The following is a 27,539-nucleotide window of genomic DNA, read 5'->3' on the forward strand; positions in this document are numbered from 1 at the left end:
TACACCCCAAATTTCCTTCACTAAAAAAATGTTTCACTATCTAATTTATTACAGACTATTTGCTTCTTTACTGGTCTCAGGTAGCTGGATGAGGAAACTTAATTTACTCCGGCTGTACTCTATAATAAAACATAGCCAGCCTGCGTTGGTGCATAATGTTTTCTAATGATTATCTGAATACTTCCCACAGTTCATTTGGGTAAGTCCTATTAACTCTGCTATGAGGGAGATATTACTATGACCTCAGCTTAATAAATTCAGTCTGAGGAATGAGCTCAAAAGCCAGGAGTAGGAAGCATTCGTGCTCACGTATCAGCGTAGAAATTCTAGGACTGGGGCCTGGGCAGTCCCCAACCTACACTCAGCAGAGGTAAATCTCCACTACTCAGAAGGTAGACACACCCAAGGTACTGCTTCAGTGACATAGGTGCTCAACAAGCTACAGCCTTAGTCCTCCTCACTAACACTAATCATGCCAGACAAGCAATGTAATTCAGACTATGTGACCTTAATAATAAAAACAATAACCACACAAAACTCAACAGTTATACAGTTCAAGTGCCCTACCCTTCAGCCGTTAATCCATTCCTTTGCTTTTAGCTTGTTTCATACTTGGAGTCTCATGCTGGGAGAGTAGCTAGGACAACTAGTTATATATGTGTGTATGTATGCATGAATGTACATGTTTGCCTGCAAACCAGATCTGACGGACTTGAGATTGACCCTGCTAGCTGTCACTCTACTCTCTGGAGGGAGTAGGAAGGAACACTTATACAGATCCATCCTTGTTCTGTTCTCGTTTGATATGAACTTGGTGCTTTCAATTGTTGCCTATTCTAAAAGCCCCCTCATCCTGGAGATACGTGTCCCGACCCGCAGGACGTCAAGGAGGGCAGTGAACCTAAGCGAGAAGGAATGAAGGGACAAGAGACACGAAGAATGCCAGCAAGACAGGGGATCTGATCAAGCTGCAAATTTTTATTTTTCACACAAGGGTATTTATATGCTTGGAATAAGGAAGCTTTTTCATTGGCCGTAGCAGTGCAGGATGTTTGCTTAGGGCAGGATGAGGGTAGGATTCTGTAAACTCAGCCTCAAGATGTTTCAGTGGGATAGTCAAGCCTATTATGTTGAGAGACTCAACTTTTGGCTCCCAACAATATGTATGAAGGAGAGAATATTCAAGGTAATCTCCCACTGCAGAAACTGAAGAATGATTATTTAAGGTAAGCACATCAGTGCTCCACAATTATAGAGATTGTTATAAACATACTTTAGTTCTGGATGTACAAATACATCTTATGTACTTATACCCATAGAAAATAACCCCAGTAAATATTCTGATCTGTAGGAAAAACTTCTAAATAGAGATTAAGTGAACACATCAACATATAATTTGGGGTACACTGTAACTTTGTAATAGTAATAAAATGGGATAAAGAGGCCTGCCATCGCTAAAAGATGACATTTTCATTTCATTTATTTATTTTTTTTCATGTCCTAGAGCTTGAACTCCAGGTCTGGGTGCTGTCCCTGAGCCTCTCTGTGCTCAGGGCTAGTGCCTGAGCCACAGTGCCACTTCTGGCTTTTTCTGAGTAGTTTATTGGAGATAAGAGTCTCATGAACTTTCCTGGTTGGGGTGGCTTCAGATCTCAGCTTCCTGAATAGCTTGGATTACAGGTGTGAGCCACTGGCAGCCAGCTGACATTTTCTTTTCAATGACAATCTTGTTTGCTGTAAGAGGTGATAGCATAAAATGATATACTTGTATGTCCTTTTAATTTCATTCCTTATTAGGAAATCCCTTGCTATGCATTAACTTCAGAAGCTTGAGTACTTGAGTTATGACATCAGGTTAATTTTTTTCTTATAATTAAGGCAGTGGATTATTGGTTTCTTTTTGGTCTAAGTATAATTTTACTGTTGTTATTATTAAGGGGTTGTACAGAGGGGTGATCATTTCAGAAGTTGGAAAATGAGCACATTCTTTCTTGCATGATGTCACTCCTTCAAGTTGGCATCTTTTGACTGAGTAAAACAAATAATGTTCCTAAGAAAAGTGAGAAAAGTATGCTGAAGATGCTAGCATTTTAAACACCATTACCTGCCTTGTAGTATTCATGGTTATATTTGCTGTCAACCATTTAGACAAGGCTGGGAAACAATGTTATAGGTGATACTTCTCCTAAAACATATGATTATGTTGACAAATGTATAGACATTAAAATATTTTTAGTGTACACAAATTGAACCGCAAGATTTCTTTGTGATATTCCCATAGGTGCATATATTGTGCTTTGATGAATCTTGCTCCTTTCTGTTGATCCATTTCCTCCTTTATTTTAGATTTAACTACATCAATATGCTCTTTGAACATATATGCACACATATTCACATACATGCATGCAAACATACATATACACATATTATCTCCTGGTAAAGGGTCTATAGAGAGTGAAGGCTAGCCTTGAATCCCAGATCTCCTATTTCATCCTCCTAAGTGTTGAGACTACATTCTGATTCCCCATGCCTGAGTCCCACATAGATTTATTTTTGTCCTGAAGTGTAAATAAGAGCATTGCATAGTAGATGATCTGACCAGCCTTTCACGCACAGCTGAGCACTGTATAATTTTAAGTTTTCTTTGCCTCTAATCACCTCATTTATGTATGTGTTGCTTTCCATTGTGTCAGTGAGAGACTTGTACAAATCTTTCTATGATTTGGTGATACAGAAAGATACATGATTTATAGTAGTGAGAGGCTTGTCTTTGTCCTTCCATGAAATTATGTGACTAAGAAACACACCTTCTATCTCTATCTTTCTCTCTCTGTGTCTCTCTAAGTCAATCAGTAAGTTATGTTTCTCAAGTAAATTCATCTTTACCTTTAAACCCTGGCACCTCATTGTAGTAAAATTTGCCATAGTAGTAAATCCACTGAAATACATCTTCGTAAGCAACTCCTACTGGAAATTCTTTTTTTTTTTTTTAATAAACAAATCACTAAAACGTCTTGAGCTTGAATATTAATCAATGACACAAACTCTAAGAATCTATCATAGGAATATTACTAAAGGTATTATTATACCATGCATATCCAGGATCACACGTCCAAAGGAAAGAAAGGGCTGTCTTCAGGCCTGATGAGCTGTGAAAGCAAAGAACCTGAAGAAGAGGTTGGTACTTATACAAGAATCAAGGAAAAGAGTTTCCTTTACAGAAGCAAAAGAGCAAGTAAAGCAATTTCATGTTTGTCAATAATCTCTTTGATATATCCACAGAGAAGTTCTATTTCAGAATTCATCCCTTCTATAACAGCCGACACTGTCTCCAAAGCCACCAAATCGTGCCTGCCAGAGAAACAACGATTTCCATCTCAAGCAGGATAAAATCGCCAGAGAAACAACGATTTCCATCTCAAGCAGGATAAAATCGTCAAATCCAAAAGGTGCCCCGCAGAGGATAGGGAAATGAGAGATGAGGTCCCCTTTGTCCCCCGTGCCTGGCTCACGCCCTGGCTCACATCCTGCGCCACCGTGGGCGGGCGAGGGCGGTGATGTGGAGGGGAGAGGGCATCGCTGGTGTGGAGGAAGCTTCAAACGCGCTCACACATTGCCAGTGGGTTCCAGGGCTCCTTCCGAGGAAATTCAGAGGCTTCAGGGCCTCTTCTCTATGCTAAACTCTTGGCATCGATCTGGTTTCTGGAGCCTCAGTTTCCTGTGGTTGCATGTCCTCCTTTTCAGTTTCTCCTAATATCCAGAAATCTGTAAACTTCTTTGCACATTGTTGCCATAATGAAAATTCTTCTACTGGATTCACTTCCCTTTCCTTTTTTCTTCTTTTCTTTTCTTGTGTATGCCTTCCTTTCCTGTTTCCTCTCTTTTCTTTTTACCTTTCTCTCCCTCCCTCCTTCCCTTTTTCCCTTCCTTCCCTCCCTCCTTCCCTCCCTCCTTCCCTCCCTCCCTCCCTCCCTCCCTCCCTCCCTCCCTTCCTTCCTTCCTTCCTTCCTTCCTTCCTTCCTTCCTTCCCTTCCTTCCCTTCCTTCCTTCCTTCCTTCCTTCCCTTCCTTCCCTTCCTTCCTTCCTTCCTTCCTTCCTTCCTTCCTTCCTTCCTTCCTTCCTTCCTTCCTGTCCTTCTTTTCTTCCCTCCTTCTGTGGTGCTGGGGTTTGAACTCGGAACCATGCCTTTGCTGGGCAAATGTTCTAACCGCTTAATGTTACCTTCCAGCCCTTTTGGCAGTTATTTCTCAGGTATGTGAGCCACCAAACCTAAGCAATCTTACTTACTTATTTCTATGTATTGATGGCGCTAGGGTTTGAACTCTGATGCTCATGCTTAAAAAAAGGACAGTTGCTACATCTGGACGTCACATTGTTCACAGGGTTGTTGGGGTGACACAATACACAGTGGGGGGGATAACCAAAGCAAAAGTATGTTCTAAAGTGTGTCATCACGTTTGGTGATGGCGGCTGCAGGTGTTGTGCTGGGGTCGCAGTTCTCTGCCTACAGCCTGCAGACACACTAGCTTCTCCCAGTGTGTCGTCAGAGGCCAGGCTGCCTACTTAAGCAAGGTTCATCCTGTGGTGTGAAGAAGTCTGGTGTGCACCCGTCTGGCATGGTAACCACACCGGCCGGCTGTCACCATAGACACTTTGTTTTCCCACTGGCGTGAGCTTCATGCTGCTTTATCCAGATGTTCAGGGGTGTCTGGAGCAGCTGTCATTTATAGCAGCCAGACTGCTGCCCCTCCTCCTTCCGAGTCCTCATGTCCTTTTTGTCTCACGGTCCCGCCACATCTATAAATCTGTAAGTGTTCTCTTTACGCATCTCTCATACCGTGTCTAAACCTTCAAGATAGCCCTCGCCGTCTCCACAGAGCTACCAGAAAATCACTTTCGCCTGCTTCCCCTTCCCACATATGTCTGAAAGTTAGCATTCTTTTCCTTTATTTTGACTTGAGTTAGATAATATAGTCCCAGCCATAGCATTGTGATTTAGTAATTGAGAGTCTTTGTTGAATCTTATCGTATCTAGTCATAAAATACAATAGGAAGGCTGCTGGTTATAAATCTAGGCTTTGGGGTGAACTTAACTAAATTTGATAATTTGAAGTTATAAACTAATTATGGTTCATAGGTAGGTATACATATTCAAGGATGTGAGGACAGCAAATTTCTGCAGTTAATATAGAGTTTGTGATCTGGGTAGCAAATTCATATGGTAGAAAGAAACACTGATATTATTACTGATGTGGAAAAATCTGACATGGAGACTTAAAATCTTTTATTGAAAACTATATATACACTATGTATGTATATATACACACTATCTATGAATATATAGTATATATATACACACTATGTATGTGGATATATATGGACACACACACACACACACACACACATATATATACCTATATCCCTCCATCCCTTACTCTACTCACTGTTCTCTCAGAAGCTGTGCCCTCAAATGTCCTGAATCCAGATGCCATGAAATATTCCTCAGTGCTATGAATAGTCAGAAGAGAGCAGACTTAGTTATACATGGCTCCCCCTTTACCTTACATCTCTGTATTCCCAGCCTTCCTTAATAAGAAGAAAATGCATAGCATTAGAAAACTTCAGCAAAAATTAGAACTAGTAATCAAGTCACAAGGTCACCACCTGGGGTACCCTAATTTGTCTTAAACCGTGAATGCTATTGCAATTGTCACGACCTCATTAGCTTTCCAGGCTGGAGTCAATCTTGCCAGGTTAGCATATTCATTGAATTAGAATATCCATTGTTCCAAAGTAATGAAACAAAAATATAACACAATAATAGTAGCAGCTAGTTATTGTTAACAGCAGATGATGTATCGGGTCCTGTTCTCAGGGTTTCACGTGAATTGATTCATTCTATCTTTACAATTCTCTGAAATCATAAAGATAGGATGGATTCTCAGGGAAGTTCTGCAGCTAAAGGACACAGAGCTACCATGTTGGAAAGCAGAATAAGAATCCTGGCTTAAGTCTCCTTGCTCCCTTTCAAACTGCAGGGATTCAGGCTCAGTTGCAGAAAAGTTATAAAATCTCTCTCACTTCAATGGTACCTCAATGTAGCAAAGAAGACAAATATAATATATACAATATAAGTAATAGAAGCCAGGCACTGGTGGCTCACGCCTGTAATCCTAGTTACTCAGGAGGCTGATATCTGAGGATCGCGGCTCAAAGCCAGCCCAAGCAGGAAACTCCATGAGACTCTTATCTCCAATAAACCACTAGAAAACCAGAAGTGGTGCTGTGGCTCAAGTGGTAGAGCGCTCACCTTGAGCTGAAGAGCTGAGGGACAGCACCCAAGCCCAGAGTTCAAGCCCCACAACTGACCAAAAAAAAAAAAAAGAACATAAATTATAAAAATTATATATAAATAATAGAACATATATAAATTATAAAATTATATATAATATAAATAATAGAACATATATTTACATATCTATATATCCCATTAGAAGACCTAACAGGTTTAGGTCTTCTATTTTATTTTTTCTCAGATTATATATCCATTCACTTTGATCCTAGGCACTGTGACCATGAGTCTTTTCCCTGATTTATCAGATTAATTTTTCTCATGTTGTAAAATTAGAACAATTAAATTTTACTGATTTTGTCTTTTTCACATTAATGAGACTGAATATGTAAATATTCATCATTGTAAATCATTTCATCAGATTCTACACCTGATAATTTCAATATAAAAATTTAATATGTGTTTTCTTTTGAATATGACAATGTGGTATCTAGGATGGAAGACTTTTTACTTCAATTTGCTAATCTTGTTTGCTACTTTGGTATAGAAGTAACTGTTCTTCGAAGGTTCCCAGACAAATTTTTTCAGGGTCAGACTGTATATTCTTAAGTTCAATTGATAAGGTGATGAAATAATCAGAAAATATGAATATACTCTGAAATTCTAAATTCTTTTGTTTTTAGAAAAAGAAAAGAAATGGTTAGTTGGTTGCAACCTGGAGCTGAATAAGTAACTACAGGATGACTTAGATACTTCGAGATTAAAACAGAAAGATTCCGTGGGGTGATTTCTTTCTTTTATTAAAATTTATTTTTATTGTAAAGATGATGCACAGAGGGGTTGCTATTATAGGTCAGGTAATGAGTTCATTTCTTTTTGAACAATGCAACCTCTTCCCTCATTTTCTTCCAGTTTTTTCCACCTGAACCCCTCCCCCGCAAGCTGTATAGTTCATTTCCAACACAGTGTCTAGTGAGTATCACTGCTGAATTCCTTTACTCTTTGGCCCACTATTTCTGTGCATCCCCTGCCCCTCCCCAAATAAACTTACATACAAGAAGAAAAGGTACCGAAATCAAATACAGAAACAAAAGAGGGAAAGCAAAAACAAAACAAACACAATTCACAGAAAGCAAAATAAAAAATCCTCTTCCTTCCATTTCTTGGAGTTCATTTCAATAAACATTATTTTACATGATTTTATGCACATAGCTATTGAGCCTTTGTGATCTTCTAAGAACATCCTCCTTTGGTTTCACTGTGTGATTGTCACCATGTCCAAGTGTAATTTTTTTGTCTTTTAACATCCAGTGTGTTTAGTTGTAGATGGATAGGCTCATGCTAATTGGTACAAATGAGGGAAACCATGCAACTTATGTTACTTTGGGTCTGGCCTACTGCACTTCATATAATCCCCTGCCCCCCCCCCCCGAAGTCTTTCCATTTATTTATAAATGGGGCAATTCTGTCCTTCCCTCTTTCTGATGGAAGCACAGATTTCCATTGTGCATATATGCCACATTTTCATGATTTCTTTCCTCCCTCCACAATGCAGGCTGGGAGGGTGAACTCAGTTTTCCCAAGGACAGATTGGCAGGGACCATGTCCTAATCTCTGGGCCAGAACCAGTGCTGTCCTGCAGCCTGCTGGGTAGGCACAATGTGACTAGTCAACTTCGGGCCAGGAGAAAAGCCAGCATAGCTTTAATTTTCTGATAAGTGTCCTGCCTCCACAAGCACTTTATCCCCAGAATGAAGGCCCTCAGTGCCTCTCCTCCATGTTAAGAGGAACTTGACTATTGACATTTTAGAGTCTTTACCATCCTGCTATTACTAGCACCTGTAACCATATTGTATCTGACATACTTGGCATGATGCGTAAATTGTTAGGATTGACTTAAACGGTAAAAATAAAAGAAAAAATCAAATTCTAAACATTGAAAAGAATACAGGTAGGCACTGTATCAAAATATTAAAATGTGTCAGATTTCCAGATTAAATTCCTTCATGAGAATCCTCACAAGCTAAACAAGGAACCAAAAGGAAAGGAAACAAAAATAAAGTCTCCAAAGTTAATGTGGTGATCTGTCTTCATGCTTTCTGAATTTAATTAATCTACTTCCTGGAGCAATTTTGAATTTTATCAATAACTTTCTAATATTTCTAGAAGCTTGGGACTTTCGTAACAAGAAAATTGCAGATCTCCTTGAGAGAAAAACTTGATTTATGGTAGAAAGAGAAATTGATCACATACATTGTATGAAATAATATGTAAGGATCTTAAAGTGTTAAGAAGTCAACCTCAAATCGTACATAGTCTGAAGATAATTTAGTAGATTAATGTTCTCATTCCGGTTGCTTTATATGAGGAGGAAAAAGTTTTTTATGTTGCCAATTGAAATCAGATTATCTCCAAATAAAGTCAGGGAAAAGATAGACAATAATAAAACAGCTGAATAAAAACATGACAAATTTGAGCCCCAGCACAGGCGAATAGAACTGTAATCCCAGGAGGAGGTTTGTAAATCCCAGCTCTGCCGGGGCTACATGGGGAGACCATTTCTAGCCTTTCTTTAAGATTGGAAGTTGTAATAACAGTGGCATTCACACATAGCACGAGTTGCCTACAAATGGATAGAGATTGTTCCAGCCCTCCATATATACTTAACCTTTCCGAACAGTTCTTATTCATCCTACATTATGAGGCCAAGTTTGCTCACCATCAGTTAACTGCTTTTCCCTGGAGTTTGCAAGTCAGAAATATATATATATATGTACACACACATATATTTGCTTCTCATATCTCTATCAAAAGTGAGCAGGGGCAGATCAATGGAGTGGCATGATTTTTTTTTTTTTTACAACAAGCCAGCATCACTCATTTGTATGAACTGCTTAGCCCCTCCGAGCTGTGATGCTGAGACTTCTAATTTCAGGAGCCTCAAATCAATTCCCTCCTCCCCCCTCTCAGGGCTCAAGTAAGTAAGAGAGCAGTGTTCATTTAGAGAGGTAAATTAATTCAATCTGTTCACCAGGGCCCAAGTGAATGTGAAGGTGTCATGGCGTAATGGACGGCCCCCCAGTTCACAGTGAATCAGTTCCCTCTACCGCCCAAACCACTGAGGTGTGTGGATGACCAGCCCACAGAGAACCATTTAGTGTTTTACCAGCCAAGACCTCACTGGTCTAGTGGAGAGGAGAGAGAGCCCATTATTTCACAACATGTGTACATTCTGAGTTTTATTAAACCTATTTTATGGTTGAGGTAAGTTTCACCCAAAGGTATGTGAAATCAAACCAAACATAACACATAGCTCTGATGTACTACACCAGAGAAACAAACTCCAGACACTCCGAGCAAATGTTCCAGTCTCCTGCAAATAAGTAAAAGACATTTGCACCAACTCATTTAGCTTCTAGAAAAGCACAGAGAATAAAGTAAATAAAAGTGACATTCCTTACTAGCTCACCTCTTACGTATTTCTACTTGTCTCAGAAACTTTATAGGAAATGTTGGTGAAGTATACACAGTGTGGCAAAGCATTAACCTTATAACTTTTTAAGGGATGATTTGAGATATGCATTGTGCAAAGAGTCAGCTTCGAACACACAAATTGTGATATGGCTTAAAACATGAGACACTTGGGAAATTCTGTCTAAAACCCTAAGATAATGTGTTTAAGTGAGCTAAAACTTTTAGTATTTTTCAAAGAAGAATTTTAGGTATCTGAAGATTGATTCAACTTCCATTAACACTCATGTTTTATGGTACTGAGTTGCTCTTCCCATTGAACAAAATAATGACTGAATATTCATCTGTAATTCTTCAAAAGTCTTAGCTGCTTTGACACTCTGGGTAGCAACAATGCATCATCAGAAAGTTTTAACTTATTTAATGATATAGAATTCTGTGTGTGTGTGTGTGTGTGTGTGTGTGTGTGTGTGTGTGTGTGTGTGTGTGTGTGTGTGTGCAGGTGCAGTTACTCTAGTAAAGGGGTTTGAATTCAAGGCTTCACACTCTTGCTCAGCTTTCCCTGCTCAAGGCAAGCATACAAGCTACATTTCCACTTCCTTATTTTTCCTAATTAACTGAAGACAGAGTCTCTCAGCTTTGTCTGTCTAATCTGGCTTTGAACCAGGATTCTCAAATTTCAGTCTCTCAAATAGCTAGGGTTACATGGGCAAGCCATTAGTGCCAGCTATGCTACACAATTGTTGCTTTATGTTTCTGTATTATGTTTCTTGTACTACTAAAAATCAGCTTATTTGAGGTGGTTTCTTTCTCTCTGTCTCTCTCTGTCTCTCTCCTTGTATATACCTTTGTATATACCTTCTATGACCTTTGGCACCCCAGCACAGGAACTATCTTTCCAGGATGCAAATCTGGTTATAAGCTTGAAGTATGTGCCATCATGGCTCACATAGGCACACATCATCCATATGGAGCATACGTTCCTTCATCTTCTCACTGTACCTCTTTCTATGACCTGTGAGACTCGTGTATTAAATTCACACAGAACTGAGCTTCTTTTTACACAAAACAACAATGTAGTATTCTGCTCTGCCATCTGTCTGGGTTTATTTTACTCAGTCCTAATTCTCTTTATAAAGGAAACACGTCTGTTAGTTCTTTCTTGTAACTTAGCCCTCTAACTCGGTAACCTCCGAGTCTTTCATGAGGTTATGGTCGCAAACGTTATTTCACTGAATGCTAATTTGTACCAGATCCTAAATAATGGTTTCTAAAATTCACTATCAAGGAACCTTGTGCAAATATATGAAAAAAATTGTTGACCATGCTAGTATTCTTTAATAACTTTAATGTCTGGCTCCTTGGATAAAACATGGTACGAAAGCGCTCTATAAATGTTGTTTTAAATATGTCAGTAGAAAATGTGAGATATAGAATGTCCATCATGCCCCAAACTGCTATTGGAAAGATCTGTTCCTCCACTATTCCAAAGGGTGGCATTGAGCCAAGCTGAAGGGGTAGGCTGGAGCCAGGGTCGGGAAATGGAATCATCAGTCTCTATCAGGAGCCACAGGAGATTGGATAAGAGATTTTCTTGTGGTTTCCACTAGAAGATATGGGTGAGTCAGGTTTGGGATTGACTAGCTTGAATAATTTCAAGGGGCTCTGGGGCATAATAACAAACCCACATGAGTCAGTGACTTGAGTCTGGGTGTTTCTGACAAATGGTTACTGACTCACAATGTGAAGACAGAGAAAGGATGTGGTTGGTCTGGCATGGGGCTTGTTGGCAAGTCCACTACCTTGACAAGGGTAGCCTTCCAGGCTCAGCAAAGCCATAGATGTCAACGAATCAGAACATAGAAGACAGGGAATGGCTAAAACAGAGGAAAACATGGAAATAACATATAATAGCTTCAGGAAATGATCAAGTTGGCTTTCCAATCTCTGCCCCCTCCACCTGATCCATTTACACCATTCCTTCTTTACTATAAAAGACATTTATTGATTTCCCCCTCAATATTGTATTACTTCTATTGAAACAATACATCATTACAAGTCCTCTACCTTTATTTCCAATTAACTTGTCATCATCTAGGCTATATACCATTGAAATGTAGGTACTCATATCGATAAAGTTGTTTTAAACAAATTTAGTGATTTTTGCTATTGCTGTTATTTTTATATTTTGGTCTATATGTATGGTTTGAGCTCAGCACCTTGCACTAGTGATTTGCTGGTGAATTCACCATTGTTTGAGCCATGCCTTCGGTCCAGCTTCTTGCTGAAAATTTTTAGAGGTAGAGTATCATGAACTTTTCTGCCTGGGCTGGCTTTGAAATGTGATAAAACTAGGATTATAGGTGTGAACCACTAATGCCTCCTGGCTTTTACAATTCTTAAAAACATGGAATAAATGCTGGGAATAATTTAAACTAAAAGTTACTCTAAGGAGTTTCTTAATGTTTGATTCCTTTCCTCACCTTTTGAAAACATTTATTTGGAATTTATAATTCTAGGTAATCTTTTGCCAAGCAGAAAAAAAGATTTCTGTATGCTCAAAACTTTGGAGCTATTTTCAGCAAATAGCAATATTATCACAGAGAAGGCAAGTCTAATATGTTTTATTTTTGATTTATAAAAATAAATAAAAATAGCTTCCACATGGATTTCCAACAAATAGGTTTTATGCTAATTTTCAGAAATTGCTTATTATTTATGCATTATCAGATAGAGTAGGGCCATAACCCCATTTAGAGGTAGATTGCTCTGAATTTCTGTTGTCCCATGAGTTGTGAAAAGGTAGAATATAGTTAGGTACCTCTCTGTCTATGTGTCTTAGCTACCATTTGGTGAGGAAGAGGGTATCTCAAGTTTATACTTTTTGTCTTTTGATATTAAGGATTATTACTTTATAATGTAGTTTCAAAAATATGCTAACATCTTTGTGTGTCTGGCATATACTGCCACATTAACAAACCATCAGACATTGTAGATTTTCATGAAACAAATCAATAACAAAAATACATACAGTCTATTTCTCTGTCAGCAGGTGTAAATAAGTGAGAGGGGATTAAGGTGGCAGGAGGATGAAGGAGGTTGAAAACTGGTGAAAGAGATTATTTGCCACATTGGAAATGGAACAGTGATATCTCTTGGGGATTTTCTTTTTTTTGGTGAGTGGAGGGTGTGATAGAGTGAGATTGGTTGTAATGCACTGCACATGTATGTGGAGGCTTAACAATGAAATGGTCCACTATATTAACTAATGTGAGTTAATTATCAATATAGGCATAAATCCATCTTTCTTTTAAATTTTAAGAAATATTTATTTTAGGTTAGTATATAATAGCTGTGCTTAAAGGATGTTCATAACTTCGTAACTTTAATGTTACAATAGACAAGTTTTTCTTAAATGCATTCAATTAAATAGAAATAACTCATAACCTACATTTCTTTGGGTCTGGCTTGCTTCATTTAATATAACTTTCTCCAGGTCTTTCTATTTCCTTACAAATGGGGCAATGTGATTCTTTCTTATGGAAACATAGAACTCCATTTTGTATATGTACCACATTTTCTTTTTTCTTTTTTTTTTTAAATTTTTTTTGGGTCCGGTCGTGGGGCCTGAACTCTGGGCCTGGGCACTGTCCCTCAGCTCTTCAGCTCAAGGCCAGCGCTCTACCACTTGAGCCACAGCGCCACTTCCGGCTTTTTTCTTTTTGCTTATGTGGTGCTGAGGAATTGAACCCAGGGCCTCGAGCATGCAAGGCAAGCGCTCTACCACTGAGCCACCTTCCCAGCCCCGTACCACATTTTCTTGATCCATTCATCTACTGAGGGGCATCTGGCTTGGTTCTATATCTTAGCTATGGTAAATAATGCTGCAGTGAACATGGTTGTGTTGGTAGCTTTAGTATGGCCTTGTTTGTGGTCATTTGGGTAAATGCCCAGGAGTGGGATTGCTGGGTCATAGAGAGCTGTGTGGTTTTGGAGGAGCTGTAGTCTTTTGGAAGAACATTCAGACTGCTTTCCAGAGTGTTTGAACATGTTTACACTCCCACTATCAGTGTAGTAGTGTTCCTTTTGGTCACATACCTGCCAGCATCTGTTAGTATTAGATTTCTTGATAATTTAGGTGCATGGTTTCCCTAATTTTTAATAACTAGAATTTGTCTATGATATTTTCTTAGCAAAGGATCACAATAACCCAATTGCTGGGTACATATGTCCATATAAAATGAAGCATATCAAAATGAATTATTTCCAAAAATTGGAAATAATAAGTTTATTATGTAGTATTTGCAGGTATTTCTATTTTTTTGTTTTCTGTTCCCTTTGTCATATATATATATATATATATATATATATATATATATTTATATGTTTATTTGATCTGTGGAAATTAAAAGGAATCATTGCAACAGCAGGACAAAGGATTAACTAATGCAACAATGATACTCATTTGATACTATGTTGGAAATGAACTTACAACTGTGGGGAGAGGATTGGGGAAGAGAAAGCTGGAGAGAATGAGGGAGGGGATAACATTGTTCAAATAGAAATATACTCATTACCTTATTTATGTAACTGTAACCCTACCTGTCCATCAACTTCACAATACATAATTTATAAAAGAAATAACACGTAAGTCTTCAACTTACATCTAGTATGAGTATAATACAGTATTTATTCATGTCAGAAATATATACCATCCATATAGTAAATCTTGTGATCTTAGAAAGTCAACTGTATGATACCAGCTATGATTTTGCAGGAAGATGTGGGCATATAGAAATTTCCTTTTGCCTTGTTATTTCCAATACACATTACACTTAGGTCAATTTAAGAAGAGTTTAATACCCAATAATGCAAGGAGGATATCTCCAAGTCTAACTTGCCAAGTGCTAAATTCCATAGAGGATGGCAGACACATGAGAAAGTAATCTCAATATTAACATGATTCAATTAAATGTTCAAGACACAGTTGGCCAAGCCTAGGGTTCTTTGATACAAGGAAAGTTTTTGGTGTGTAAGATTTTGAAAGGCTTGAAAGATAGCATAACTTTAACCAGTTGAAGGAAAATTAGGAGTTCCTTAGGAAATCCTTTCCTAAGGAAAGCAGTTCCTTAGGTGAAATCATTGAAGGACTATCCATTTAACAGCATAAAGAGACATATACCACTAAATAATAAGGCCATGAGGGAAGTCTTTATCACTGAGGTAGTTGTAGCATATACTACGCTGGTTGGATTTTGATCTCAGTAAAATGATGTATTCCTCAAAGATATTTGTAGATTTTTTTCTACCTGGTCATGGGGCTTGAACTCTGGGCCCAGGCACTGTCCCTCAGCTCTTCAGCTCAAGGCTAGAACTCTACCACCTGAGCCATAGCACCTCTTCTGGCTTTGTCTGCTTATGTGGTGCTGAGGAATCGAACTCTGGGCCTCATGTATGTGAGGCAAGCACTCTACCACTAAGCCACCTTCCCAGCCCCTATTTGTAGCTCTTTGTAGAGAATCCATGTAAGGGAAATCAGGTAAAAGGGCGAGAATCATTTGTTTATGGATGCAAATGAAATAGACAGTTATAAGATTATAACATTCATTTGAAAGATTGAACAACACTGTATTTCCCAGGATATAGAACTGAGTTGGTAAAGGTGGGTGAGAAAAGACAGAAGTCAAGAAAATCCCAAATCTCTGACCCAAGCTACTAGAAAATGACACAGAGTGCAATAGCATTAAGGTCCAAAGAAAGAATTATCTGCTGGATTGTTAGAGACAGAAATACTATGGGCTATCCATGTCGATTTGTATTTCAGGCATTAGATATTAGAGGCTAAACTTTATGGAGAAGTATCTAAGATGGCTGAACAAGAATGATATCCTTTGGACTGTATAAGAGAGAAGACTTAGAGGCATGAAGGAGAAGCTGTAGTCTCAGGAATAAAAGAAAACACAAAAATCTGAGACCAATATAGATGTGATGGAGATTGAAAAACACTAAAATTAAAAAAGTAACACAAAGGAGACAATGAACTTACTTGTAACACTAAGTGTGGCTCCCAATTGCAGATTACACACTAGTGGTACCTGTATAAATTAAGCCAGAAGGTGGCCCCCTGACTAGAGGAGAAATTGGAGGATTTGTAGAAACTTTAAACCTAGGGAGGTGGTTCAATCTGAAAGTGACTCCTCTCCTCTAAAGAAGGCTCTCACTCTGGACCCCTCACAACCTCTAGAGCTCAAACTCCCCAACAGCAGCTGCTGGTTTCCATCTTGGTTTAGAAAACAGTGAAACCATGCTGGATCCTGCCTTAAGACTTGGGCTAGGGAATGGATCATGTGGTGAAAAAATAAAACAACAACCTCAGATACTGGGTGGTAAGCAAGGGGTTACAAATGAATTAAGTGAAGTAGACTCTGTGGAGAGTGCAATGTCATACTTTAAAAAGACGTCAAAGCCCAACAAAGTAAGTGCCAGGAAATGGGTACTTGGAGAAGGATAGGGTAGAGTTAAGGGGAGAGAGATAGAAGAATGAAGGTGGGAAGGGGGAGAATTCAGGCAAGAATTGAGAAATACAAGAGAAAGGAGAATGCCAAAGGGGGGTGAAAGTGTTAAAATGGTGACACAGGTCAAGATGCATTCTATACATAAACTGCTTTGCTAAATAGAATATATATATATATATATATATATATATATATATATATATATATATATATATATATATATATATATATGGAAAGGGGTAGGCTGGGAAGGATGGGTAAGAATGTTCAAAGGGATGACATTGATCAAGATACACTATATTCATAAACTGTTTCAATGAATGGAAATTCCTTTGTACAACCACTTGATGATAGTAAAATATTTTTTAAAAAAATCCCCAAAGATATGGAACCAACCCAGATGCCCCTCAGTAGATGAATGGATCAAGAAAATGTGGTATATATACACAATGGAATTCTATGCCTCCATCAGAAAGAATGACATTGCCCCATTTGTTAAGAAATGGAAAGACTTGGAAAAATTATATTAAGTGAAGTAAGCCAGGCCCAAAGAAACATAGATCCCATTGTTTCCCTTATTTGCAATAACTAGTATATGTATGAGTCAAGCAGAAAAGGTCAGATAAGTTGATGTTAGGGAAATGAACCCTAAGATATGTATTCTAATGTTTTTTTTCTTTCATGTGATTGTTTCTAACACATAAGATTATTTCTTTGTTGCTTTGTATGTCCCTCCCCCACGGTATAACCCCTGCTTTCATTGTATTTCATGTTGGTATAATTTGTGGAGGGGAAGGGAAAAAACAAATCGTTTAACTAGGGATACAGGTGGACCCATTGCAACAATGAGATGTGCAAGTTGTTATGTCAAAAAACGAACTTTACAACTTTGGTGGGGGGTGGGAGGAGGATCCGGTGGGGGAGTATGGGAACAGATGGGAAGGGGAAACAAAGAGGAGGCAACAATGCTTGATAAGAAATGTACTCGTTATCTTGCCCATGTAATTGTAACTCATCTGTACGGTATTCTCACAATAAATAAAGACAGAAAGAAGGAAAGAAAGAAGGAAAGAAAGAAAGAAGAAAGGAAGGAAAGGAGGAAGGAAGGAAGGAAGGAAGGTAGAAGGAAGAAGGAAGGAAGGAAGAAAAGAAAGAAAGATAAAAAAAAGAAAACAAAAAAATCCCCAAAGACCCTCAGCACATTGCTACTTCAGAACCAGCTACTGTTATGGTCAGTGGCCTGAGGTCCATCTGCACCTGGGCCAGCACCCAGCAGTGCCACGATCCCCTGCCGCAAGCTGAGGGCCCCTTGAACTCTTCAGCAGGACAGCTGCTCTACTGTGTCTTTGCATGGAAGCTACAAAGGCTCCTGGATGAGCCCAGCGGCCTTACAAACCACAGCAGGCGTCTCCACTCCACCCACACTGCCACACTCCCTCCGAAAAGGAATCCTGGGACTTCTGTGCCTCCTCTTCCTGACAGAGGAGTGACTCCTTAGACCAGCAAGAAGAGACACCGATTCTCCCCTTCTCCCACAGCCAATGAAGAGCTCTACTCTGTGTGCTCCCCCCAGTTCTCCAATGTATTTGGGTGTTTCCCTGGGACTTTGACACTTGTTGACCCCGAGGAAGAAAGCAAAGGATGCCCACGATCAGTGGGACCTGGTCCAGACCACAGTTCATAAAGCCCTCGGCATTGGAGAGGAGCGATGGTCAGGATGCAAAGAAGGGAAACACCTGCTGTGAAGGAGTCCGGAAGTGGACAGCTAACTCTACACATCAGCTAGTTTGGCTTACTTTGTGCACTTCTGAGGATCAGGTCTGGTGCCACGAGCACTCGACCAAGGCTTGGTTTCTGAGTCATATCTCCCAGTCCAATGGGGATAAATTGTACCTCAACCCAGCCATGATGCTGTCAGAACATTGAGACTATTTCAGCAGAGAGGCTGCAGGTGATTAAAATTTCCTGCCAGCGATTTGGCCTCAGATATATAAATCCCAATATAAAAGCATGAGAAGTATGAAAAAGCAAGGAAGCATGTCTCCCCGAAAGTTAACAACGACACAATGAAGGACTTGAGATAATGAAGTAGATGAAATTTCAGACAATGAGATCAAAGGAGCAACGATAAGAATTGTCCATGAAATTTATGTAATGTACCTGAATGAATTCAAAGAGGATACAAAAAAAACAGCTAAATGAACTCAAAGTGAATTCCAATAAATTTCTCAATGAAACAAGGAAGACAATACAGAGTAGGGAGGAAAAAGTAAATGAAAATATAGAAACCTTGGGGGGAAAAACATGGCTATTTTAGAAGTGAAAATCTCAGTAACTCAAAAATTCATTTGATGGACTTATTAATAAAATGTGTGCCAGTGGCTCACTCCTGTAATCCTGGCTACACAAGAGGCTAAGATTGCAGCTCAAAGTCAGTAAGAAACTCCTATTTCCAACTCACCATCAAAAAGCCAGAAGTGGCACAAGTGTCAAGGCATTAGCCTTGAGTTAAAAAGCTTGGTGAAAGCATTTAGGTTTGGGGTTCAAGTTCCAGTTCTCTCTCTCTCTCTCTCTCTCTCTTCTCTCTCTCTCTCTCTCTCTCTCTCTCTCTCTCTCTCTCTCTCTCTCTCTCTCTCTCTCTTTCTCTCTCTCTCTCTCTCTCACACACACACCTGAATGGAGCAAGCTCTAAGTAAAGTACTAGGAAAGATAAAGTTCAGGACCTAGAGAGGAGAGGAAACTAGACGAGAGCAAAGAGATGAGGGAAAATGGTAGAGAACAAAGGAAAAGGTGACAATGATCAAGACGAACTGTACTTATAACCTAATTGATGGAATTGTAAGCTTTCTGTACAACTACATAGTAATAAATAATCTCACACTGTGATCATATAGGATTCACCCCAAAGATGTAAGTCTGTTTCAACATATATAAATGATAGATATAAAATAACATATCAACAAAAATGAGTGCAAAACATGCATTTCAGTAGCTTTAGAAAAAATATTCAATAAGATTCAACATCTTTTCACAGTAAAAACATAAAATTGAGGTGAAAAGAAATGATATTGTAACCCCTCTGTATGTACAGTATTTTCACAATAAAAAAAAGAAAATACCTAGAAAAAAGAATGATATCTCAAAATAATACGGCTTACAAATGAAAAATTCAGCCAGTATGTTAGATATGTTACATATGTATGTATATGTATATAACAGGCAATCCATCTTTCATATACACATATATTCATGTGTATTTAAACAGATGGATTGATAAGTAAATGGATAAAATCTAAGACATGCTCCAATTTTGTGCTCATGAGTAATACTGATCTCTTATGATTGAGATAAGTCTATATTTTTCATATTTCTATATAATTTAAACTTTCAGTAACACACATAATAATTGTTTGGTAAAAAGACAGGCAAGGGATTTTTTAATATTAAATCTTTTCCATGGTAAACACTTTTCTAAGACCTCTTATAGACACTCGGGAAGTAAATACTAACAATAAATTAACAAAGAAAAAAAAAGAATAAAAAACCAGATTGAGCCTCTTGTACCATGATGATTTGGTGAATTGGGCACATTTCCAGCTTTGAGTTATTGTTAGAAACCAAAATGTAGAAACACTATGATTTTGCATTCAGTTTTTGACTAGCCATTATTATTGTGCAGATTGCTTAAACAGTGCAGCCACGCATATTTAATCACTTCATACCAAACTTAATTCTAGGGAGTGATAAGTAATCAGGATAACAGAAAAAAATGGGTTATCCTAAAATAACCACAACATATTATTAGATGTCAAATGAAATTTCAATGCATTTTTATAGGAAATAGAACTAAACTCTGATGGATGCGAGTTGCCTTACGATACTGTATCTTGCATTCTTTCAAAAGCATCTGGTTTTAAGTGTAAATAGTAGAACAGATATTGAGGAATTTCATCATTTTCAAGCCAACTCTGATAAAACATACCCAAGGGACCATGTTGATATTGTGGAAACAATTAATCTGTTCATAAAAGGAGGAACTGGTTCTGCAGTGTAAAAGTTCTGGCTTGCTGAGCATTTGATCAATTTTCAGCTTGTCTACTGGTCACTTACCATTAGATAAAATTAGACTTGGCTGCATGAATATCTTTCACTTACATTTTTATTAATATCTGAGGACAGAGCAATAAGCCATCCTCATCCCTCCTTGTCATACTTCCTTATTGTCCTAAAAATGAGGTAGTGTACAATCATCATTGGCATAAGTCTCTGTTCTGGGTCTGAATTTATATTTAGGAGAAGCTATAAGAGTGATGATTACAGGGCTGGGAAGGTGGCTCAGTGGTAGAGCGCTTGCCTTGCATGCATGAGGCCCTGGGTTCGATTCCTCAGCACCACATAAGCAGAAAAAGGCAGAAGTGGCACTGAGGCTCAAGTGGTAGAGCACTAGCCTTGAGCTGAAGAGTTGAAAGATAGCACCCAGGCCCAGAGTTCATAAAAAAAAAAAGAGAGAGAGAGAGAGTGGTGATTACTTTACCTGAAGTCCAGAAACTTTTACTTCCTGAGAACTCAGTGAGAAGTATGTCATGCCAACGAATAGATATCAGAAGTATACACATCAACAGCATTTCTGTTATCCAATTGCCACTGGCATGAAGTTGAGTCAGAGTTGAGTCCTTTGTTGTTTTCTTTTACTCTCTTTTCAGCCAAAAAAATTCTAGCAACTGCTGAGGATTCTCAGTTCAACCTAAGATCTAAAAATCTGGTTCCATTTTTTCCCCCTCTCATCTCTCATCAAAGCTAACAAAGATATTGCCACTGGACTTCAACTATAGCAGTACAGATGACTAAGCTAAACTCTATTGGTTTGCAGTGTTAGCAATAGCCAAAATATAGTGGTTGATGCCATCCCCCCTACCCCAGTGAAAATACCCTCATTGTCTTTATAGTCTTAGAGAACAGAAATCTGTTGATTAAGAATCTTTGGAGGCACAGTAATGGAAGTGACTATAGACCAAAGGAAAGTTGAAAGTTAAATTTTTCTTTCTGACCTTATATAATGTCCCCTTGTCCAAGAATCATCTTTAAATATCAGTATCTAATATGAGACAAAGAGATTTTAAAGAATATGTAAGCCATTGACTGGTCCCATCCAGTGGATATTAATGGCAGATGAAGAATTACTCATCCAACTAGATAGATAGCTAGGTAGATGATAGATAGATAGCTCCATAAATTTCAAAATACTTAAAACATGTTAATTGAGGTTTTTGATTAATATCTCTATAATATATATGATAATCATGTATTCTTTATAATACAAGTATATATGTTCTTTATAGGATCTGACACATATAAAATTCATAATGTGTAAATTTATCATCTTACTTTATAAATATGTAGCATAAAGAATATCTTATCTGTAAAAATGAAGTATAATCATTGTTTCCCATTCTTCCTCATGAAGGCCACTTGGCATTGCATCATGAATAGAAAGAATGAGCAGAATGGGAAGAGAGCACTGCGTTCTCCACACACTTCTTTTAATTCTCCTTTTTTCAGTGCTGGCACACATGGACAGCGAATGAAAGCCCATGATGAGTGAACTAATTCGCCATTTCCTTCCTCTCTAGGGGCTGACGTCATCAACTTCGACGGCCACGTGGTGTTGCCCTATCGGTTCAGAAACAAGAAAATGAAAACGCTGAAAGATGTCATCTCCTTGAAATTTAAAACTTCCGAGGGCGAAGGGGTGATCCTGCATGGGGAAGGCCAGCAAGGAGACTACATCACTCTGGAACTGAAGAAAGCCAAGCTGGTCCTCAGTCTAAACCTAGGTGCGTTGTGACTCTCATTGTTTCTATTTGGAAAACACTGCTTCATTCCTTAAAATGTGAATTAGGAAAGTTCACATGATATTGAAATTCTTTCTTAATCCATAGCTGTCCGGAGATATTGACATATCTGTTTGACTTTGTCAATTTTCCATCATTAGGACCAAATAGCTCAGAAAACAATATTTGTGCACTTGCAGTATGATACTGGTACAATACAAAGTCTTATACTACACAGTGGCGTACACCAGAGAACAAATGAGGTCTTTAAACTTAGGAAGTTTAGGATCTAATGCAGGAGTGAAGCAATGTGTGGCCTATCATTATTAAGAACAATGAAATAACAAGGCTTATAAATTGGTAAATATAATAGGTTTAATGCCCTCTTACAAGGCAATGGCCCCAGCATATGTCCAGTGGGGAAAATCCTCTTGAAGGAGACAACACTCCATCCAAATTGAGACATAATGAAATGTCCACTGGAGACAGAAAAAGAAGTGACTCATGGGAGTTATTGTTTATCTGTTTTTAATTGTTCTTAAGAGGTTAACACCAATGCATGTTTGGGTGCACATAAAATAGATAAGATTCACTCAAAGAGCAAGGAAATCTATCTATCTATCTATCTATCTATCTATCTATCTATCTATCTATCTATCTATCTATCTATCTATCTATCTATATCACTAGAACTAGTATTAGAAACTACAAAGCATCAGCTCAGTGCCAATGATGACTTAATCAGGTAGTCAGAAGGCTGAGAGTTGGAGGATCATGGTTGAAAGCCAGTCAGGAAAAAAATGTCCTGGAGACTCTTATCTCCAATGAACCTACAAATTGCTGGACTTGAGGTGTGGGTCAACTGATAGGGCACCATCTAAGAGAAACCAGTCTGAGACAGAGTGTGAGGCCCTAAGTTCAAGCTCCAATACCAGTATCAATAATAATAATAATAATAAATCAACCAGAGATCATGAAAAATGATGACAATCTCATTCTCTTCCTTGGATAAAAATTCTAGGCTCTATGAAAGGATATTTTGTCCCAAATATTTTCTGCTGTGATGAAATAAGAATTCTCCATTTGTACTTAAAAATACAAAACTAAAATGCACGTCCATATATGCCTGCTTATAGGAAGCTACAAAGTGATCTTGTCTATAAAACTACCTTATGAATTATCAATATGGATGCCCAAACATTACTGGGTGAAGCTTAGACTCTATATAGTACTTTTATTACTTTGAAAGTCTAGCATTAAACTATAAGGCAACTTCAGTTAAGTTTTATTTATGCACAGAAGCATCATCCTACATATATATGCTTAGCTATACAACTTTCCATCCTCAACATCTAAGCTGGATAAATAAATAAGCTTCCATCAGGAAAAAAATTTTTAAAGGAAAGAAATGAAAAGCATACAAAAATCTATATCACATAATTACACAAAAATATTGAATTTTTTAGTGTTAAAAATATCAAAACACCAAAATGCACATGAAAGCTGGGAAAATCCAAATGTCAAATATGGAATTTTAATGTTATTCATGAATAATAGATCCTGCCAACTCCATAGCAATACCAAGATGCTAAGAGAAAATGTAAGTACAGAATAGAAATGATAACTCACAAGAGGGAAAAAAGGCATTCAACACACACTGAATACTTAGCTAGACTAGCTATAAAAGAAATGAATAAGAAAATGAAAAAATATTAACTTCTGTCAAGTAGGTAAACATGCTTAAAATCGTATCAGCGATGTTGTGTATATGAAAGAAGAATCTCCTTTAGCTGTTCTACCACAAAGAAGATATTTTCTGAAAAGCATTTGACAATATATCTTAAGACACTTTAAAATAGGTCCAATCCAAATATAATAAAGGGAAATGAGAAATTACTCCCAGAGGATGGAAGTCCAATGATGCAGTTCCACAGTATTGCTTACAATGTCAAAAATTGGGAAAGTTAAATGTAAAGAAAGACAGCAAGTTTACAAATAGTTGTTTCATTCTATAAGCATAAAGAGGATTTTTTTTATAATTCTTCTTGTAAAATATTATCATTCCTTTTGTAGTTGGAAAGAAAAAGTTGAATATATAGACCTTTGTTGAAAGCAGTTAACATGTTTTTGAATACTTTTATTGTCTTTAAGTACTTGTAAAAGGGAGTTGCCATTCCACAAATTATTAGGATGTGTATTGAACTTTTTTTTTCTTTTGCCGGTCATGGATCCTGAACTCTGGGCCTGAGTGCTGTCTCTCAGCTCTTCAGTTCAAGGCTGGCGCTCTACCACTTGAGCCACAGCACTGCCTCCTACTTTTTCTGCTTATGTGGTTCTGAGGAACCGAACCCAAGACCTAATGCATGCGAGGCAAGCACTCTACCACTGAGCCACCTTCCCAGCCCTGTATTGAACTTTTTTTTTTGCCATTTAACAAAGCAGTTTATGTACACAGTACATCTTGATCGGTGTCATCCCTTCATCCCCTTCCACCCACCTCTTCCCTTATTTTTCGCATTTCTGTGGTACATGTGCTGTGTTCTTGTTTTACATTCTCTACCCATCCCCCTTTCATTCTCTACCCCTCTCCCCTTGGCCACACCTTTTTAAAGTACCTGTTTCCTGGTACTTCTTATATTGGCTTTGACTTGATCTTTGTAAAGGATTATACTATTTGAGCTCTCCGTAGAGTATATTATTCTTCAGTTAATTATCATTTGTAACCTCTTACTTATCACACAATGTGTTTACTTGTAGATTTATAGGACATTCTAGTTACCACAAACAAAGGAAACCATGAAACCTGTGTTTCTCGGCATCTGGCTTATTTCACTTAGTATAATTTTTTTCCAAGTCTTTCCATTTCTTATGAATGGTACAATATCATTCTTTCTGATGCATGAGTAGCATATGTGTGTGTAGATATCTATCTATCTATCTACCTATCTATCTATTTTCTTGATCCATTTGTCCATTGAGGGACATATAGGCTGATTCCATCTCTTGGCTACCGTGATTGAGCAGATAGTGCTGGTATTGCCCTGTCTCCGGTCCTCCATCTTGGATGTTGCTCCCTAAGTTTTAATTATATAGGGAAATACTATATAATATTAAATTAAAACTATAAGATATAAAACATAAATAAAATAAAATGATACCAATAATTGGAAGTACACTATATATAATATTCTTATATGTACAAAACACATAATACAATTAAATATATGTATATGAAAAAATTGGGAAAAAATAAGCAATCTAACTGGACACCAATGACTTACCCCTGTAATACTTGATACTCATAAAGTTAAGACCTAGAATATTTTGGTTCAAAGCCAGCCTAAGCAGCAAAGTCTGTGAGATTCCATCTCCAACTAACTACATAAATGGCAGAATGGAAGCATGGTTTAGTTGGTAAAGCTCCAACTATGAGCAAGAAAATCAAGGAATCCCTGAATTCATGCCAAGACCAGCAAAAAATAAGTTAAAAAAGAACATCAAAAATCATAGTTCAGACAATTTTGAGAGATAGAAATATGTTTGCATTTTCTTTTACTGCCAATCTTCTTGTTTTATCTTTGCTGATTATTTGTATATCCCTGTCATGATGAACATGTTCATTTGGGTGACCTGGCAAGATAGTTTGAAATTCTTTTTAAAACTAGACACAATGAGCCAGGTACTGGTGGCTCATGTCTATAATCCTAGCTACTCGGGAGGCTGAGATCTGGGGATTGCCATCTGAAGGAAAGTCAGACTCATGCCTCCAATTAACCAGCAAAAAATAAAAATAAAAGAGAGAGAGAGAAATGGAGCTGTGACTCAAAGTGGGTAGAGCACTATCCTTGAGCAAGACAGAAGGATTATGGGGAGCAAACTGGCACCAAAGTATGTGTCTAAACTATGTGTCTACATGTATGTGTGACTATGCATAAACAATTGCTGGATTATGTCCAAAGACATTTATTTCTATAGACCTTTCTCCATTTTTCCCCCTACAAACGAAACATGCAGAGTAACCTTTGAAAACCAATTCTGGTTGATAGAGGTGTGACATTCACTTTCTAAAATAAGTAACTTGTCCTATGACCTCACAAAGAACAGTCCATTACCTTTTCACTGGAAAGCGCTTTGCTTCCAGCGTTGTATTGACTCCCTGGGTTGCATGACAGGGAAGACAAGCATTTCCCTCAAGTGTCATGTTTCACATGATTCCTGCAACATCATGCAGGTCTCTGCTGTTCAGCATGTAAATTGAGCTCTAAAACAGTAATGTGCTATAGATTTATTCCCCCTTTTTTCTCGATTCCTGCCTCATTTCACACACACACACACACACACACACACACACACACACACACACGCACGCACAATCACCATCACACATCAGCATTAGATTTCTTTGTCTAAGTGAAAAGAATTTTGCTCATGCACCTCACTGTGTATGTGAGGAAAGATAGGCACCATCCACTTCCCCCAGGTTGAACCTCAAGGTCGGAACGCAGAGCCTCCACCTTCACAACTGCTCTGTGATGCTGAATTCACAGCCTCTGCCTTCACAACTGCTCTGTGATGCTGAATGCATATGGGCCTCACCAACGGTGAGCAGAGTTCACGGTACTGTCCGAAACACTGAAAAGTGCTTGCTTTTTTCAAGGGGGCACACTTTATTTTGTTTCTTGTGTTCTTGGAGATGGACTCTTGCTCTTTAGCCTAGGCAGAGCCTGGAACGCTCAATTCTTTGGCTTCCATATGGCTTAATCATAATACTAAAAACTAATTAATAATGAATATGTCCCGAATAAATAAATTCAGATGCCTCCGTGTTGGTCTGACACCAGAGACCACCGAGTCCAGCTAGGGGAAGAGACATTCAAATTTTCCATTTCGAATAACTTGTATGTAGCTGGAACATAAAACGTTTTTGAATACAGGTATGACAGATTCTCCTAGACTCACCTCCGTGGGTAGATCTGTGCCAGGAAATCCACCACTGGGCATTGTGGAAGGGAAAATCTCCCACGAGGCGAGTGGACTGCGTAGTCACTGGGCTGTTTCTCCTTCGCTCCCATGCCTCAGGAAGCAACCAGCTGGGCCCCATCTATGGGCACACATCCGTCATGGCCGGAAGTCTGCTGGACGACAACCACTGGCACTGTGTGGTGGTTGAGCGCCAAGGACGCAGCATTAACCTCACCCTGGACAGGAGCCTGCAGCACTTCCGCACCAATGGAGAGTTTGACTACCTGGACTTGGATTATGAGGTACATGAGAGGGGGTGTTGGAAGCAGAGCAAGGAATCCACCTGAGGCTGCTCTGTTGCAAATCGTGCCTATTTAAACACTCCTAGCATCCTCCAGGATGGCCATTTTGCAGTCCAGGTCTTTCTGTAATGACCTCTGGGGGCAATCAACATTCAAACCATAACAA

General features: G+C 38.4%; 1 protein-coding gene across 1 annotated transcript in view; it reads left to right on the forward strand.

The window, feature by feature from the left end:
• Cntnap2 (contactin associated protein 2) overlaps nt 1-27,539 on the forward strand; it is a 1,675,080-nt gene that overhangs the window by 686,793 nt on the left and 960,748 nt on the right. Inside the window, exons 5-6 of the mRNA XM_042677312.1 lie at nt 21,909-22,112; nt 27,189-27,373. Of these exons, the coding sequence (XP_042533246.1) occupies nt 21,909-22,112; nt 27,189-27,373 (389 nt within the window). The remainder of the gene's footprint in view (nt 1-21,908; nt 22,113-27,188; nt 27,374-27,539) is intronic.

This window comes from Dipodomys spectabilis, unplaced genomic scaffold, assembly GCF_019054845.1.
Source record: "Dipodomys spectabilis isolate Male_0828 unplaced genomic scaffold, ASM1905484v1 ptg000034l, whole genome shotgun sequence".
Lineage (NCBI taxonomy): Eukaryota > Metazoa > Chordata > Mammalia > Rodentia > Heteromyidae > Dipodomys > Dipodomys spectabilis.